Genomic DNA, 17986 nt, shown 5'->3' with positions numbered 1-17986 from the left:
CCAATTAACTTTCCTGTTAGTCCCCTTTTCCAGGATTTTTTTGCAGTTCCCTCATAAGACTTGGTCTCCAAGATCTGTTAGACTAACAGAAGGGACACATGAGTAAATCCAGCAATGCAGCCAATGCCACCAGCTCTGAGTGAGAAACTAGCCATGTCCTGAGGAAGAGAAAGGCTGTGGCATGCTGTCCCCTGCTGCTCTGAAACTACAGCCACAGTTCAGGCTCCTTCCAGCTTCCCAGAGACCAGCACTGTGAGTGCAGCCAAAGGAGAGCCAAGTACGCAGGGAAACAGACCAGCTGATTTTAGGTTCCATTCTCAGGACTGCTGGAGCTTTTTGATTTTGAAATGGGGCTGAACAAGTAAAAGTATGACTGATTTTTCTTGAGTAAGAATGGTATTTTGGGACCAGCATGGTTGCTCAGCAGGTTAATTCTCCACCTGCAGCACCAACACCCCATATGGGGGTCAGTTCATGCCCCGGCTGCTCTGCCTCTGATTCAATTTTCTGCTTATGGTCTGGGGAAGCAACAGAGGATGGCCCAAGTCCTTGGGACCCTGCACCCATATGAGAGAAGCAGAAGAAGCTCCTGGCTCCTGGCTTTGGACCAGCTCAGTTCTGGCCATTGTAGCCACTGAGGAAGTGAACCAGCTGATGGAAGAGCCCCCTCGCTCTCTATCCCTGCTTCTTTCTCTATATATCGGCCTTGCCGATTAAAAACATCCTTAGACAAAAGAAAGATAATAATGGGATTTACCTCACCAATTCCCAATACTTTCAACACTTTGTGTGGAAACACGGGGGAAAGGGCTTGTGCCATGCATGCACAGGCCTCCAAGAGGGGCACGGTCCCCCATACCCTGGGGATGCACCTGTCCTCTGCCCACCACCACCACTGATGCCTCCCTGTGAGGTGGAGATGCCTCCTATCACCCTCACCTTTCACAAAGCGTGACCCCAACAGTGCCCCTCCCAGTTGCCTTGCCCCATCTACCTGTGCCCAGAGACTCTGAGCTGCCTGAGACTCTAGAATCGCACCTGCAGCCTCACTCCACAGCGGGAGATGGATGGCACATTGGGAAGAAGAGAAGAAGCCTCTGCTAGGAGAGCTGTAGAGGCTGTGTTAGGGTAAGCCTTAGTCATGCTTTGTAACACATGACAATCCATGACCAGTCCCCATGCAAAGGAAGCACCTCAACCCTCGGAACCCGGGCCACACTCACACATGTGGGGTGGCCACCTGCTGGAGGAAAGAAGCTCTTCTGCAAGACAACAAGTGGGTTTTAATAAAAACACAATGAATACTGCTGTTACATTTCATGAGTCACACATCTTTAGCTAATATGAACAAGAAGCAACTTAACTTGAGATATTCAGGGGACAGGCAGGTCTTTTGACTAAAAAAAAAAGAAAGACCCAATTCTCCAACAGTGCCGGTCTCCCCTGAGTCACAGGTTTCCAGAAATAACTTTTTCTTCTTAAGAGTTGGATGCCTTTGTTGTTACTGATGAACAGAGGGGTGACGAGCTGTGATTCTTCCAATGCCCTGTGCACGCTGGCATTTGCTGACAAACCATTCTCCATGGTGGAGAATTCCAGGATTCTAGAAATCCTTGTAGAGGCCCATGCCAGATGCTTCCTATGTTCCCGACACAGCCTTTTTTTCTGCCTCCCTTCATCCGTTGGAGGGAAATGGCTGGCAAGGAGGTGGGGGATGCTGGGGATGACCCAAGAATTGGAGTGACCCCCAAAGTCTCATTAAACCAAAAGCCAGAGACCACTCACCCAGGGCAGCTCAGGAGTGAAATGGGTGGGGATGGTCCTACCTGCTTCCAGCAGCTGTCTGGCAGTCCTGTGGGCTGACGTCAAGGGCAAGAAAAGTGCTGCCAGCTGGCCCAGACCCTGCCTTCACACCACAGTCAATCTCCAGGGACTAAGCCAAGATGAGCAGCCCGAGGACAGCGAGGGCGGCAGAGCAAGGGACAGATCCATGACTGCCGTGCTCCTCCTGGGGGCAGCAGGAACAGCCGCTTGCCTTGCTCAACACTAGCAAATCCTCTGAGCAACTGTGACACCCACCTCCACAGGAGCAACTGAGAGGCAAAAACTAGGACTATCTGATTGAGAGGAACTGTTGTGAGCGTACCATGTTGAGGGACTGTCCAGAAAGACAGAAGCTAGCTATCCTCCAAGAGGAAAGAGAGAGCTTGATGACATAGACAGACAGATCATAGCTAAAAAGAACAAAATAGAATGCAAATGCTAGTTCGCATCAAATAAAAAATGCTCCGTATTCCACTAAGATAAAATGCCCAGGCTTTCATTTCAGGCTAAACTTCCTGACATCTAAATCGCAACCTCTACAATCATTGGCATCCACAGTACCATTGCTTTCCTGTGTTCAGAGTGTTGATGCATGTGTGGGAGTGAATCAGTGCCTAAGAGGCAAAGTCTTTCTCTAAAGAGACAGCTCTGACAAAAACAAACAAGGAACACAAGCCATCGCACAGCGCATAACCGACTGTAAGATTCAAGGTCAGACAGGGCTGATGAAAAGCATCTTGGCCCAGCTGTGGGCCTCCTATGGATGATGAGCTATCCATCAATGGGTGATGAGCTCCTCATTGGTCTCCAACCTGCCAGGTGCACAGTCGCAAGGGGTGTGTTTCAGCAGCTGGATAGGAGGAGTTGGGGGATACCTCCTGGGTGGCATGTGGTACCTCACTTTCTTCCAGAACTTATCTTTGGCTGTCTGTGACTGTTCTGCAAGGTCCCCCGTCCACTGGATGGCCCCGTGCTTCTGTTTGATGTACTGAATCGACTCGGGCATGGTGGAGTAGTCCTCAATTCTCTCCAGCTCAATCAATATGACCTTCATCCCATCCTGGACCAGGGCATTGTAGACTGCGATCTGTTCTTCAGACATGTTCTTTAGCATGCTAAAGCTTGGAGACTCGGGGACAACAATGACCATCAGCCTCCTGCAGAGTTGAACGTTTTCATCAATGACGTTGGCCACAGCTAGAAAGAAAGAAGGAAGACTCAGAAGATCTCGTCGCTCAAAAAGCCCAGGTTCTCGTGTTACTGAAAACACCAGAAACAGACACCCGGGAGTGAAAATGGATGTGAAAATAAACATGCTTAATCAAAAAGGAACTAACAAGTGTTTAAACATTTATTACTTCTTCTGGGAAGACTTTCTGGCTTTTTCTAATTAATTAGCCTCCAGTGTCATAAATCTCGGGTCTCCTTGGGATCAATCTTTCCTCAAACATAACTTACTTAACTTTATATCCCCTGATTAGCTGAAGGCCTGATATGCACAATGATACTTGAAAAAGTTCATGGAAACGTTTTAAAGTAAAGCTTTAAAGAATTAAAAATTTTCTCATGATGATCATTTCCATGAACTTGCTAAAATTTCCTTACCTTGAGTGATGAACACATTTAGAAAAATAAGATTTTGAAAAAGAAAAATGTAGGGTCCACCCTGATGACTTGATTGGCTAATCCTCCCCCTACAAGCATCAAGATCCCATGTGGGCACTGGTTCATGTCCTTGCTGCTCCACTTCCCAACCAGCCCCCTGCTTGTGGCCTGGGAAAGTAGTAGAGGATGACCCAAAGCTATGGGACCCTGCACCCACGCGGGAGACTCAGAAGAAACTCCTGGCTCCTGGTTTCAGATTGGCTCTGCTCTGATCTGTTGCAACCATTTGGGAAATGAACCAGTGAATGGAAGCTCTTTCTCTTTGTGTTTCTCTCTGTGTGTGTAAATCTGCTTTTCCAGTAGAAATAAACAAATCTTGAGGGGAGAAATGGAGAAATGCAGTCAGCTTAAGTGCTGTGCTATCTAAGCATTTCTGTCTTCGTATTCCTTAGATGTTTCCATGTTAAGGGTTTATATAAAGAATTTGCACACAGAAGGCAGCTTAGAAAACGCAGAGGGGATTTTCCAAATGCCCAGCTCTGCAGATGTGTGCAATTGGTTCTGCAGATGTGTGCAATTGGCAGTATGCTCTCTGGGGTAGAAAGCTAAACTGTAACTCCCCAGGGAGTGCCCCAGCATCTGTCAAGGTTATTTTTATGCTTCTGGTGCCTAGAACACCACCCAGCATGAAGAAGTACTCGATATTTGTTGAATTAGTGAGTGACTGATACCTCGTAAAGACTAGAGAAGGATGCTGCCAGATTTCAGCCATTTCACCTTCAAAGACAGAAAACAAACAGGATCAGAGGGAACTTCTGTGATGAGTATGTAATGTACGCTAAGTTCCACGCTAGCTCATCCTTAGGTTTTCTTACATAATTCTAACTCAGGAAAGCATTCGGACAACTGGAAATCAGAGATGCTCATTGATCTGCTCCAAGCTCCACTCCCATTTAGTAGGAGAGGAAAATTTAAAATTTGATTTTGTCCGGCGGGGAGGAGAGAGTAGGATTGAGATGTAGAAAATCAGCTGTAAGTACGGGCTGATGGAGAACTTCGGTAGTTGGTCTCAACAACATGAAGGCCAATGATCATTGGTCTCCCTTCATTGGCCACCTGCGCATGAGACCCGGTGACCCCCACCCTAACCCCAAAGTGAGACTCACATGACTCCAACCTGAATTCCCAAACACTGTGGTGCAGAAATGAGCCCAAAGAGAGAAGAGCGCCTGTGCCCAGGTTCCTGGACTGGCCCTTGAGGCCAGTCAGACAGAGGAATAAGGGGCTGGCCATGCCCAGGGACTCTGGGTACAGGCATTCTATGATTCCACAGGGAAGGCAAGCAGAGGTGCCACTGTTTAAGAAGTAGTGAGCAAGAGCAAGAGTGAACGAGCAAGCGATGTCCTTCCATGTTTTTTTAGTCCGTTTTGATCTCTCACTTAAAACATACCTTGTCCGGGGAATTCATCCCTGCCAAATATAAATAGCTTATAGCCACACTGCCTCTCCAGCACTTCTGGAAGGACCTTCAGCACCAAGGTGTCCACATCATGGCTCTGGCAGCCTTTTGGTATCTTGGGGTATAAGACATAGGCATCATACAGCTTTCCGTCTGCAACGGGAATAGGAGACATTCACAGCACCGTTCTCATCAGATTCTGTCTCAGTCGCAAAGTGGAACACCAACACTTGACCTTTGGGCTTGGAGACTATCACTTTGGAGCCCCCAGTAGGTCGACTTGGGGCCAGACACTGCCCTGCTATGGCCTCTCACTAACTGCCCTCTCTGAACCACCACTCAGTAAGGAGATTTATTTCTGCATAAAATTTGATGTCAAACATTTGACACTCCAAAGTTAGGGACAAAATGCCACCAGGTACTCATGTTTCTATACATCTTAGGTGGAAAGGAAGATGTCCACTCAGACACTTGGTAACACTTGTCCTTTCGTCTCTCTTCAAGAACCATCATCCCAAGAAAGGTGATGCTTTCTGGTTGCTAACCTGCAGCCAACATCTAGGGCCATCACCACCTTAGTCTCAGACCTTGCACGTCATCTCAATCAATTTCCTTTTTATTCTCATTTCCTTGGATGACAGCATGAACCAATAAATTTTCTAAGTATGGTCACTGTTTCTGTTGTGGTCCTTATTCCCTAAACAAGACATCTGAGCCTGCAGGCCTTTCCAGCATTCCAAACTCAGGAACAGGCAGGATTTGGGAATGAGAATTCTAACGCTTTTTTCTAAACTCAAACAAATAAAAATGGCCACAATGTTTTGGTGGATTGTTTTCCATCCCTTTTGACTACTCTCATGCAGAGTTGACCTACCCACAAAAGATGGTGAGCTTGGAGAGCCAGCTCCGTTATATAGTAGGTTAATCCTCTGTCTGCAAATGCCGCATAAGTTGGATTCTATATGGATAACAATTTGAATCTCAGCTGCTCCACTTCTGATCTAGCTCCCTGCTAGTGTACCTGGGAAAGAAGTAGAAGATGGACCAAATCCTCAGACCCTTGCAACCACATGGGACACCTGGAAGGAGCTCTCAGCCTCAGACCTGCCCAGCTATGGAATTTGCAGCCAAAGTTTGGGAAGTGATCTAGAAACTGGAAAATGTCTGTGTACCTCTTTGTGTCTTTCTCTCTCTTTCTCTCTCTCTCCCCTTTGTCTCTATAAAATCTTTCAAATAAAAATAAATATATCTTTTTTTAAAAGTGAGTTCTCATCATCTTCAAATGACCAGTTGGTTGTTTACTGACCAATTATACTCAAAAATGAACTTTTGGCTTCAGCCCACTCATGTGGAAGGCTTCACCGGTCACTGCACCCCTTATGTGCTGGTTTTGTCAACTATGAGGGATGTGGTCGTGACCTCAGTTTACACCTGAGGAAGCTGAGACCACAAGGTTACGGGATTTCTCCATCTGAGAAGTACACAGCCTCGACCTAAGCAGGCTTACCGTTCCCTCTGCTGTGACAAAAAGGAGGATGGGAAGCTGGAAACTTCACAGAGCTTGTCCCTGAATCATCCTGTGCAACCATGTCAGGGAGAAGTGTCCAGAAATAGAAATTTATTTTAGAAATAATTTCTGGGCCCACATGTTCTGTGGAAAACTTGCCACACCTCTATTCCCCTAAAATTCAGTTTGAATTTGGTAGCTCCTGAATGAACAGAAAGTGGAGGAATGAATGCCAGTGTTTCAGGAACTGAGTTAACAAATGCAAACATGGTATTGGCCCGGCTCTCTTGGCCTAGAAATGCTGCAGCCACCAGGCTGTGAGGAAGCCTGGAGTCCATCACGCTGAGACCCCCAGAGTGGCCCGTGTCAGATCCTGCCATCCAGCTGAACATCATGTGACCTCAACAAGTGTCCACTGCTGTGTTTGTCCACACTCCCGGCTCACAGAACCCATCAGGAGAATAAATGGTTGTTGTACACCACCGAGTCTGAGGTAACTGGCTTCCTGGGCCTGGTCACCAGAGTAGCAACTGAGAAAATGACAGCAGCAAGGAAGGATAAACTATATGCCTCCCAACTGCTGACTCTGCCAAGAAAATTCCAGAAACATAGATCCACTAGTGGATGCTCAGTGGCAGACTCACAGAGTCCAGTTCCCGATCATGGTGAGCAGACCACACACAGCAGGTCTGGGCGGACTCCTTTGATTTCCTGAGGCATGACATTGCGCAGCCCACGTTGACCTCTGCCCTAATGGACTGCTGGCCAAAACAAAATAAAAACAAAACAAAACAAAAATCTATTTGCATAAAGTGTAAAAGACTCAACCTTATTCAATTTCCTACTTTCTCTCAGGGATATTGCGAAATTTTCAGACGTGAACCCAAAGCAATGTGAAAATCATACCGATTCAATTTGGTCTTCATGTAGATACTTGTACTGAATTTCATGTGGTTTTGTGTTTTAAGCTCCAACTTGCATAGAAGACACAAGGGAAAAAACTGCATCAAGCATATCAAGCATGTCACATTTACCACAGTATTTATAGAAACACTTTTTTTCCATCAAATCCTTTGAAACTGAGCCCTTTCTTAAAAAAAAAAAAAAAAGTTGGAAATTATGTCCAGAAAAAATTATATTATCTACAACTGAAAGGTTTTGGTGAATACCATGTAATTAATCTTGTAATCATTTTGTTTTGGAAGAAAATTCACCATTAAAAACTTCTTAAGGCTTCTATCTTCCAGTCCCAGATTATTATTATCATCATCATCATTTATGATCTGCTTATTTATTTGAAAGTTAAAATTGAGAGAGAAAGAGAGAGATTGTTTATCTATCTGCTGGTTCATTTCCTTAATGGCTGCAAGAACCAGGGCTGCGCCAGGACAAAGCCCAAGCCTGGAGCTTCATCTGGGTCTGCTTCATGGATGGCAGGGGCCCAAGCACTTGTGCCAGCTTCTGCTGCTTTCCCAAATACATGAGCAGGGAGCTGGATGAGAAGTGGAATACTCAGGACTTGAACTGGAGCCCACATGGGATTCAGGCATCACAGGTATGGCTTTTGTTCTCAATGTCCTGTTCTACCTGCATATTCTCCCTGCACTTGCTTGGCATGAAGCAATGCAGATCTCTTCAGAAGTGAAAGCAGAACCTCTCAGTCGTATGCACTCCAACAAGGGAACCTACACAGACCCATGGCTTGGTATACAATGTACAGTTCTCGCTGACTTTACTCATACCTGGGTCTTACTCAGGCTCTTACGAAAACTGAATGTTGTGAACCAGCCATTAATGACACGAAGAAGCCTGACTCATCTGATCAGGGAAAATGAACTATGTGACAGGGACACATTTCCTCTTGCTTCCTCATTTGTACTTGCCATTCATTACTGCTTGTGCTCCGAGAGAGCTCTCAAAAATAACTCCCAGAGAAACAAATCTGTAGGCAGGAACTAGGGTTTATCTCTGTGCCACCTTGCCATCCCGCCAGTCAAGCCCGGGGCAGGTGCGTGGGCAGTTGTTGTGGATTGAACCGTAAAGAACTGAATGGATCACAAAGTACACACATACTCTCCTGAGATGAAAAACTAAACCAGTAGCAGAATCTGCTGGCTCCCTACCGCAAGTCCTGAGTACTGGACCGTCAGCCCTCTGGCTGGGTGAGAATGTGAGCTGCAGCCCCCAGTTCACCAGAGGTGAGCTCAGCTGTCCAGCTCACCAGCTCAGGGTGACTCACTACGCTTGATCTCAGAAGCAGCTGCCCCACCTACTCTGTGCAAAGCAGGAGTCATGCTGAGTCACTTGTGAGGATACATCATGCCCACATTGCTTCAACCGCAGTCCAGGTCAGAAAGCAGCTGCATGGCTCACAGGTGGCAAGGAAAGGCTCAAGTTTCTTCTCAGGAGCACAGCCAGAGGTGGGCTGAGGTGGGGCAGTCTCTGCTGTGACTGTAGCTCCAAAGAGAACTACCCGGTCCTGTCTCTGAGCCCAGCACACTTCCGGTGCTGTGGGAACTGCTCAGTGGAACTCTGTCACTGCACTGTCACGCAAAAGAAGCTGGCTGCTGTCTCAGGTGTATTCAGGGACTGTTAACTTGCATTCCACAATTCCATATGAAGTCCAACCAAAGGTTATCAAACTTCCTATCAGCTCCCAGAGCAGGCACATAAGGCACATGATGCTCTTCTATGTTGGCCCTCTGAAAACCTACTGGAACACCCAGCTCAATCCTCCCTCCATCACTACTTCCTGCCCCTGGCAACCCTGTGAGCTTCTAGACTCACAAAGGAGAGATTTGTTCAATTCCGTGCATGTCAGCCGTGGACTTCTTTCAGTTGCATATTGATGTTTCCACCCAATGCTGGAACCATGGCTTTTTTTTCAAGGTTTTGACAGACCAAATCCTTTCTGAGATGAGCTGGAAAGTAGCACCAAGAACCAGGATCACGATGATCAGAGATAGCTTTGCGGATTCAGGGTCACACCGAGGCATCTCTGCATCAAATAGCACTGGGAAGCCACAGGCATCACAGACTGGAACTGCAGAGAGCTGTGGAGGTGAGGGAGAGGTGGGCACTGCTCGCTTTCACCTCCAGACAAGGAGCTGACCTGTGTCTCAGGTCCCTGCGGGGTAATCCCGACGGCAAAGCAGTTACTCACAGCCTCCGTGAGGGGTAAGATCAGCCTTTTAACTCTCCCATTCCTCCCTTCCTTCCTTCGTTTTTTCTCCCTTCCTTTCCTCCCCCTCCCTTTTTCCTTCTCATCTGTAAGAAATAAAGGAAAATCATATACCTCCTTTTCTTCCCCACAGCGACAGCAAGAAGGAGACTTAAATCCCTTCGAGCACCAAATACAGGGCTTAGAAAGAGCTGCACCTGCCTGCTACTCCGCCCTCCCCATCTGTCACATCAACTCCACTCCCTCACACTCTGCCAGCACTTCGCTCCTAAAGGAATTTTCTTCTTTTTCAAACACCGAGGGATGGGAGAACCTTCCTCCTGTTATTGCAGTGGGACCAAGGATGATCCGCACCTGTGGCTTAGGTAACATTGACTGTGGCACTTCTGGTCTGCGAGCTGTGTTTGGTAGAACATGCCGGTGATCATGGACAAAGCACTTAACTGACGCATACAAGGCAGCAGGGGGCTCGTTCCTCTAAATATGCCAACCACAGAAAAGACAAGATAGTGAACTATGAGGAAGCATATTTGAAACTGTTAATCAGCAACTGGCATTTGGCCTAACAGCTAAGACTCTGGAAGGCAGCAAATGATGGCCAAAGCATTGGCTACTCCATAGCCACATGGGAGAGCTGAATTACAATTCTGGCTCTAAAGAGTCTGGTCCAACCTGAGGTATTGCAGGAATATAGGGGAGAGAAGCCACAGGTGGGAGTGCACTCTGCCTCTATCTTGCTGGCCCACAAAGAAGCAAGCAAGTCATTTCTTCAGTAAGGATTTCACAGCAGAGCAGTCCCAAGTTTGAGGCAGTTTGTAGTGATCAGCCACGCTTACCTTCAGTAGCCCTCTCAGAATGGAAGGCACTTCTGTACCAAAGTACGATGTCGATCTTAAAGGTATTATAGATGCACACAAGAGACAAAATCACCACTGTCGAGGCCACAAGCCCTGCTATCAAGTACGCTCGGAAGTCTGGAGCTACGGACGAAAGTAAAACTAATAGTGAAGTAACAATAACAGCAATACAAAGTCAGCCTTCTAATGCAAATTACATCACAAACACTAAGTGGAAATGTATTAAATACCAATGAGAAAACAACTTACATATTTCTTAAAATAAAATAATACAAGGGCACTTAAAAAAGTTCGTGGGAAATGGAGTTAACATGTACATTTATTCTGGAATCCCCACAAAATTGAAATTCATGCATATGACTTCTGTTTAACAAGCTCATTAACAGGAAAACTACCATTAAAAAAAAGTATGGCTGTCAACTTTTTACGACAATTGAACATGTTTAAAAATGCGTTTATTTGAGAGGCAAGGCGAGGAAGACAAAGTTCCCATCTGCTTCCACTACCTAAAATCCAGACAAGGTCTCACCAAGCTGAAGCCAGGATCCAAAAGCCACATCCAGGCTCCTGCCATGAATGGTGGGGAATCTAGTCATTTGGGCTACCTCTGTTAATAACCACGGTGAGCATTATCAGGAAGCTGAAGCAATCAAGCCCAGCTTCAAGCCCAGGCATCCCAACTGGGGTTCAATTCCTAGATCAAATTCTCAACTCGAAGTCAATATATTTTATAAAAAATCCAGTTTTCCATGGAATTTTTTGAAGTTCCTTCATGGGGACAGGACAAAACTAATCTGACCTTGATGACAAATCTTAGGAAACAAATATTCTGCAGAGTCTGGTGTCTGATGGTCAGTTGGAATGAGAACTGCTTTCAAAGCACACCTCGCCAAATTCCTCTTCATCAGCTCTCAAGCCTCCAGCTGCAGCCTTAGGAGGTCTACTCAGGGTATTCTGCAGGTGGTTCTGGTGACATTCTCATTGATAACCTTGTTCTAACTCTTTCCCCAGCCACTCAGAACTGCACAGCAAGGGCAGGAGTTTAAAGAGTGCACGAGTTTGATACCCAGCTCAAGCATCTTTGCAACGCAGACCCTGGGGGCACTGCTGATGGCTCAAGTAAGTGGATTGCTTCTACCAGTGTCAAAAACCTGGTTTCTGACTTCAGATATCTGGAGAGTAAGCCAGATGTTATTGCTTGTTCTCTCTCGCTCGCTCTCTCTCTCACTCTCTCTTTCCCTTCCTCTGCTTCTCTCTTTCCCTTCTTCACTCTCTTCCCAAATAAGCAACAACACTAACAACAACAAAAATTGTCCTTCCATTACTTTAAGAAAGCCTGAGCTTTGGGATCCCTGTCACAACAAGCCAGGTGTTGCCTCTGCTAAAAGCCATCATCTCTGCTGGTCCCACCAGCCTGGCTGAGCACCAGATCTTCATCTAATCCTCTCCAGGCTGCAGAGTGAGGCTGTGTCACTTGGAAAGCAATTGTGAGCCTAAGGGCGTGGGCAAGGAGATTAGCAAGGAACAGAACAAGTTCCTCTGGAAGGCCAAGTCCAAATCCACAGAAACCTATTCAATGAATCCAAGAAGAGAAACAGCACAGCTTTTTGCCTCACCACAGCCCAACCTGTGCCACCAAAGAAGGAGCGATGAGATGGAGGAACACTGAAAGAGGAACAGCAGGAACAGGATGGAGGAAAGCTGAAAGAGGAAGACAAGCCCTCTGTGGGCCTAGATGTCACCGCAGGTGCCACTTCCTTCATCAGCCACTTCCCCATCCTCCATCCTCAGTAGATGGTGGGAGAAGAAAGGAAGGAGGAAAAGAGGGTTATCTTCTTTTGAACTGCTAGAACAGCACTGTTTTTCAGATGCTTATAAAAGGGCTTATTTCAACCTTCTGCCAGGCCATACAATGATACAACTATCTTGAGGACCAACATGTCCCTGTTTGAGTATTTGGCACAAAAAAAAGCATAATAGCTAAAATCACAATCGGTGCCAAATAAAAGGAAAACAACACAATCTGTGGGTTAAGTTCTAGCACAGCCAGATGGAACTGCTCCAAACCCCAGGGCCCAATCCTTTGCTGACCACATGTTAGAACCTTTGGCTATTCATTGAGAAATCACCTCTCCCTTCTCTCCCATGCTGAACATCACTCTGTCCTTTCTCAACTCCTGTCATCCCTGCTTAGAACAACAGTACCAGCTCTCCTGGAGACCTGTCTTTGGATTGATGTAATGTATAGTTTAGCGATCCGATAGGAAGAGAATGCCCAGGATCCTTAGGAGATGCGAAAAGCCCTAGAAAGCAGACAAGTACGTGATTCTGGAGTTCACTGGTCTTTGCACTGAGGAGTGACACTGGCAGCAGGTGGCAGCCAGATCCACAAAGACAAATATCACATGTGCTCCCTTATCTTGGACAGTGAATATAACACAATATACATGTCATATGGATAATATAAGGGTATATATATATATATATGTAGATCTATTATTCAGCATATAATTATAAAAATGCTTCACTGAATTATACCATGAAGATAACAATATACTCTTATTTCACATGTGAAAAAAAAGAAATGGAGAGGAGAAAATAGTTGAGGACTCTTAGGTTGCTAATAACACTCTCTTCCTAATGTGGGTGTTGGTAGGAGCATGATCAGATTACCAAAAACATTTATCTGTAACCTGTGTGTTAATTTCTTAGTATGCATACTGTATTTCAATGTATTTCAATAAGATGCTTGTCACTTTTTTAATTTTGAAAGAATAAACGAGTTCAAAGAGAGCAAGGACTCTGAAGCAGAAACAAATAGGAAACTCGCAAACGGGTAGCTCCCCCAGATACTGTCTGAATACCAGCTTAGTTCATGGAACTACCACCAACCTTCCACAAGGTGTCAGGGAAGCAAAAATGATTAACAGAAAGTCACAGGAAAATGCAGTTAGAGTGAATCAACTTTTCTAGTGATCCTGTTTCCGACAAACAACAAGTTTCTAAACTGCAGGTGCCTTCGACAAAAACAGGGAAGTGGAATGAAGAAGTTGTGACCATATTGCTTCTCAAAAAGAGGCTTGGTGTTAACTGGGTGGTATTCCTAAGAACTTGCGGTAAACAGACCGCACATGATGGTGTCTGTGCAATGTGGAATGGGAGCTGATAGGGAAAGAGATGCATTTAGTGGGTGCAGTTTTCTAAATGAGCCTAAAACAATGATTGGCAGGTGTTGGTGGGTACCAGCTTTAGTGCCTCTGAGCCTGAACCTGGCCTCGGGATCCTGCTTCCAGGGTCCATCAGCAGTGAAAGCTATACTGGCCAGCTTCAGATGAGGTTACTAAAACAGAAGCAGACTCTGGGCTGTGGTAGATGCAGGCTCTCATCACTCCCAGGATCAAGGAATCTCAAGCAGGTGCCATGAGCAGTTTCCCTTTCTCTCAAGTGCATATCAGGTTGTTTCCTCAGCTCTAAACCAGTCTCGAGTTCAGTGAGGAGCTTTTGGGGCTCAAGAGGGGCTGAGATGCCAGCAGATGCTGTCTTGCCCCCTGGATACAAAACTATCCCATTCTCCCCAGTTTAGCACTAGTCTCGAGGTCAAGTCCTTTATCCAAACAGGAGGCTTCCAGAAGATCCACCCAACTGGGGCAGATAAAGGAGATCCAACTGAGACTGAATGAGGAGGCTCTGAATGCCAAGCCAGAGGAGTCAGGGCAAATGCAGAGAGTAGGCACCGGAGTCCAAAGAGGGGAGAGGCAAAGCTTCAGACACCTTGGGAGAAAACCAAGCCATAACAATCACTAGGACAAACTGAACCAGAAAAAAAATCTCAAAGCAAGGCAACCCTTGGAAACACGAATAAAACCTTCTAAATAGCACTTGATAATTCCCAGAACTACGGCAAAAATAAACCTAGATTTTAAAACCAGTTATTGAAAATCTTTCTCTCTGTTGCTCTGCTTTCAAATAAAAATTAAATAAATAAATAAGCTAAAATTGGAAAGGGGAAAGGACCCCTCCCTCCAGGTGTCAAAGAGAGATAGACACACGCAGTCAATCGTGGATCAGGAGGCAAGCCCCGGAAAGTGACTCTCTGATAAGACAAAACCAGGGAGAGACCAGAAATGACCAGTGAAAGCAGAGGAGGCTAAGGCTCCTTCCATGTAAGTACCCAAGAGGGCTTCCCAGGAGCCCAGGGTGAGGAGAGAAAGGAGAGAAGGTTTTGTATATCTGCTTAATGCTGAGACAGCTGGGGTCGAAGTGACCTTGGCCTCCAGGACACAGAAGTGGAGGAGAACGGGCTGCTGTAGTTACACCCTACTTGTAGCTATTCTAACAGAAAGGAGGGACACATCCAAGGAGATAAGCTGGCCAAGGCCAAAGGCAACATCGGGCAGCTCCATACAGCAGCCACTGTGTTTACTGTTAAGGTCTAGGAAACCATTTCTTGATACAGTATTAGCTAGATGCATGAAAACAAGAGTGCAGGAAATTAGCAAGTCTAGAGACATTAGGGACAGTAGCAAATTCATAAACCCACTGTCTTTCATATAGACACACACACACAATTACTGGGACAGGATTTGATGACTCACACAGCATTGGAAGCTGCCTAGTCCACTTCCCCTGGTATATTCTGCATGTGGAGCTGCCGTCCAGGCTCTGCTGTCCCTCTCTGGCCTGCACTCTGCAGCGGTCACCTCCAGGGAGAAGCCCTCAGCCCTGGACCCTGTTAGCAGTGCAGTCTGTGTACACACTTGTAATTGAAAGTTCTGCTCAAAAAACCAAAGTACTGCCTCTCTACATAAACCTACAATGTAATACGGGACAAAAACAACCTAGGCATTTTTATTTGTACAAGATATTTTAAAATAAATGTTCTAGAAGTAAAAATTACATGCAAATGGCTATAGAAGTTGAACAATCCAGTTCCATGAGGAGAACTTCCATTTTCTAAAATGTTGAAGTCCCAGTGTATGTTACTATGGCATTTTCAAGTATACTATAGTAAACTTACGGCCTTGTTACAAGAACATTATCAGACACTGCATCAGCCCTTCCCTGAATTCCTTCAAGTCCAGTTTCTCTATTGAGCATCATGTTAACACTGATAAGCCTAACCGCAACAGACTATTACTTCCATAATAGCACATCTATTTTATACGCATTTTCAAGCCATCAGTTGGAACACTCCGGACAGGAAAGAACATGCTGGAATTTTACCTGGAAGTGTTAACATAATATATGCTGCAGACACGCCAGCATGGCACGTGAAGGGGAGGCCATAGTCTTCCATTTTCACCTCTAAGAAAGTAATGTTCATTGTGTAGAAAATATGCTCTTGAAAAGGAACAGTGACTCTGTGAAAGAAAAGAAGGGAGTTGTCAACATGTAAATCACGTTTACTTAACATATTAGGGTATTTCAACATGTTCAGGAAAAACAGAATTGAAAGATGTTTACTTTCGTAGAAAGAAAAATTGAAATCTACACGTTTGTGGAGTCTTCGAAAAGCTCATGAAAAATAGATTTTGTGAGAAAAAAAACATGCATGGATTTCAAATTTATTTTGCAGCAAAATAAATGCACCTTTGAATTCTGTGTTTCCACATACTCTTGAAATTCCCTCATATTTTCTCATCTCTATTCTACAAGGAAAAAGCTTTCTCCTTGAGAACACTTGAAACTATCATTTTTTATCCTAAGAATACTTCAGAAGTGACTCAGTACAGTATGTGTGCAGATGATACGGTTCCGAATTTTCATTTTCTTGCTAAAGGGACTTCCTCCTTAGGTATTCCAACTTGTAGTCCCAATTCTTCTCCCTTCTGCTTTCAAATTATACCAGTCGAAGTGGATCTACTTCACTCAGTTGGCCAATGACTGCAGCCTATCCCCACCCCTCCACTCACTCCACCCCTGCCCAGTACTCTCAGTGTTGGTGCTTGTTGGCCTAACACTGAAAGATCTGTCATTCATGACATAACTGAACAGAGCAAGGACTAGCTTTGAGTGGTCGTAGAAATGGCTATCGCTATATCAAGGCACATTTTCTGCTTTGCTGCATCTCCCCATCTAGGCTGTAGGCCAAAATGATAAAAGGAATATCTCGCACTTCTTTGAACCAGAGGCCTAGACACCTACATCACTCTTAGCAGAAAAGGCCATAGGGAACAAGGAGGCAGCAGTAATAACACGTCTCTTTTTCATTGGAGGGGCAGACCTACACAGAGAGAAAGATCTTCCCTTTGCTGGTTCACTCCCTAAGTAGCTGCAACAGCCATAGCTGAGCTGATCCAGAGCCAAGAGCCTCCTCCAGGTCCCCAACCTGGGTGCAGGGTCCCATGGCCCCGGGGCAGAGCACACTGCTTTCCCAGGTCACAAGCAGGTTGCTGAATGGGAAGTGGAGCAGCCAAGCCAAGAACTGGCACCCCTATGGTATCCTGACAGATGCTAGTCTACTGACTAGGCTGGCTGTCGCCCTGGGCCCACAGCAAGCACACTGTCTTTACAAAAGCAGTGGTAACAAGTATGACTTCAGACGAAGAAATCCTTGCTACCTTTTAGAGAAGCCAGAAAAGCAAAGCACTTACTCAATTCCTTCCCTGACACGCTTGGACTCGCTGTAGTAATCGTCTACCCACGTATCATTGACCCTCCAGCATCGCAGGTTTGTGTTGTCCTTTGTGTCCGTTATATTGCAGTCCACAATGAGCAGGGAGCCTACAGAAATGATGTCATAAACACTAAAATCCTACAAATGTCTCACTTTTTAAATACATTTTTAAAATTCAGCTTGCTTTGGAGACTTGAGGATTTTTTTTCTTTTTGATGATTCAGAAATAGCCCCTTGGTCCATGTTAGTCTGTTTTATTCTTTCTCCCAGGGACCAGGACAGGTGGGCGGACACCCAGATGTCTGCTGTATGCACACCTGCCTGTGGTGCCAGATGGCGCTGCTCTTGATGAACATTCCTGGAACTTATCATTCTATTCAGATTTTTTTTCTATTAATAAACTCATTATTCTCTACAGCTGATCTTTTCCAGTTTTTAGTTACACAGTTTATGAATTTTACTTACGTCTAAGCTTACTAAGGCTAGTGATATTTTTGAAATATAAACTTGTTTACAGAGTACATAGCATGAACTTAGATATGAAGTATCCTCCGTCATTATCTTTTAAATACTCCATAATTATTCTGGTTTGATTTACTCTCTCAGAAAATACTTAGTTAGAAGATGGGGTTACTGTTTCCTTTTGAACCTTCTTCATATTATAGACAATTGTTTGTATTTACGGGATATGAAGTGATTTTTAATAAATGGTTCAACTGCAGAACGATTAGATAAAGCTAACTTACAAATCCATCACCTCACGTAAACACAAACAAGATGTTGCTTTGACCTCAGTTACAAATCTCAAGGGTGACGATATTGTACCATCTGCTCTGTGTAATTCCCTCTCCTGGAACTCCATATTTCTCATAGATTTTTATGAGAACAATTTTAATTGTGCTATCATAGCATTCAAATCCTTTCTGCTATGATTTGC

The 17986-nt window shown here is 45.2% G+C and overlaps 1 protein-coding gene across 3 annotated transcripts in view; it reads right to left on the bottom strand.

Moving 5' to 3' along the window:
- Nucleotides 1-2277: 2277 nt before the first annotated feature.
- The window catches only part of IL1RL2 (interleukin 1 receptor like 2), a 28938-nt gene continuing 13229 nt past the window's right edge, over nucleotides 2278-17986 (bottom strand). For all 3 annotated transcript variants that reach the window (XM_040994144.1, XM_040994145.1, XM_040994146.1), the window contains 5 exons: nucleotides 17027-17156; nucleotides 15657-15793; nucleotides 10413-10556; nucleotides 4880-5041; nucleotides 2278-3021 (listed from right to left, as the gene is read on the bottom strand). In XM_040994144.1, the coding sequence (XP_040850078.1) occupies nucleotides 2603-3021; nucleotides 4880-5041; nucleotides 10413-10556; nucleotides 15657-15793; nucleotides 17027-17156 (992 nt within the window). In that variant the 3' untranslated portion in view covers nucleotides 2278-2602. The remainder of the gene's footprint in view (nucleotides 3022-4879; nucleotides 5042-10412; nucleotides 10557-15656; nucleotides 15794-17026; nucleotides 17157-17986) is intronic.

This window comes from Ochotona curzoniae, unplaced genomic scaffold (genome assembly GCF_017591425.1).
Source record: "Ochotona curzoniae isolate NIBS_2020 unplaced genomic scaffold, NIBS_Ocur_1.0 contig_883, whole genome shotgun sequence".
In the NCBI taxonomy this organism is placed as follows: domain Eukaryota; kingdom Metazoa; phylum Chordata; class Mammalia; order Lagomorpha; family Ochotonidae; genus Ochotona; species Ochotona curzoniae.
The sequence above is the reverse complement of the archived record's forward strand: the minus strand, read 5'-3'. Positions and strand labels throughout refer to the sequence as shown.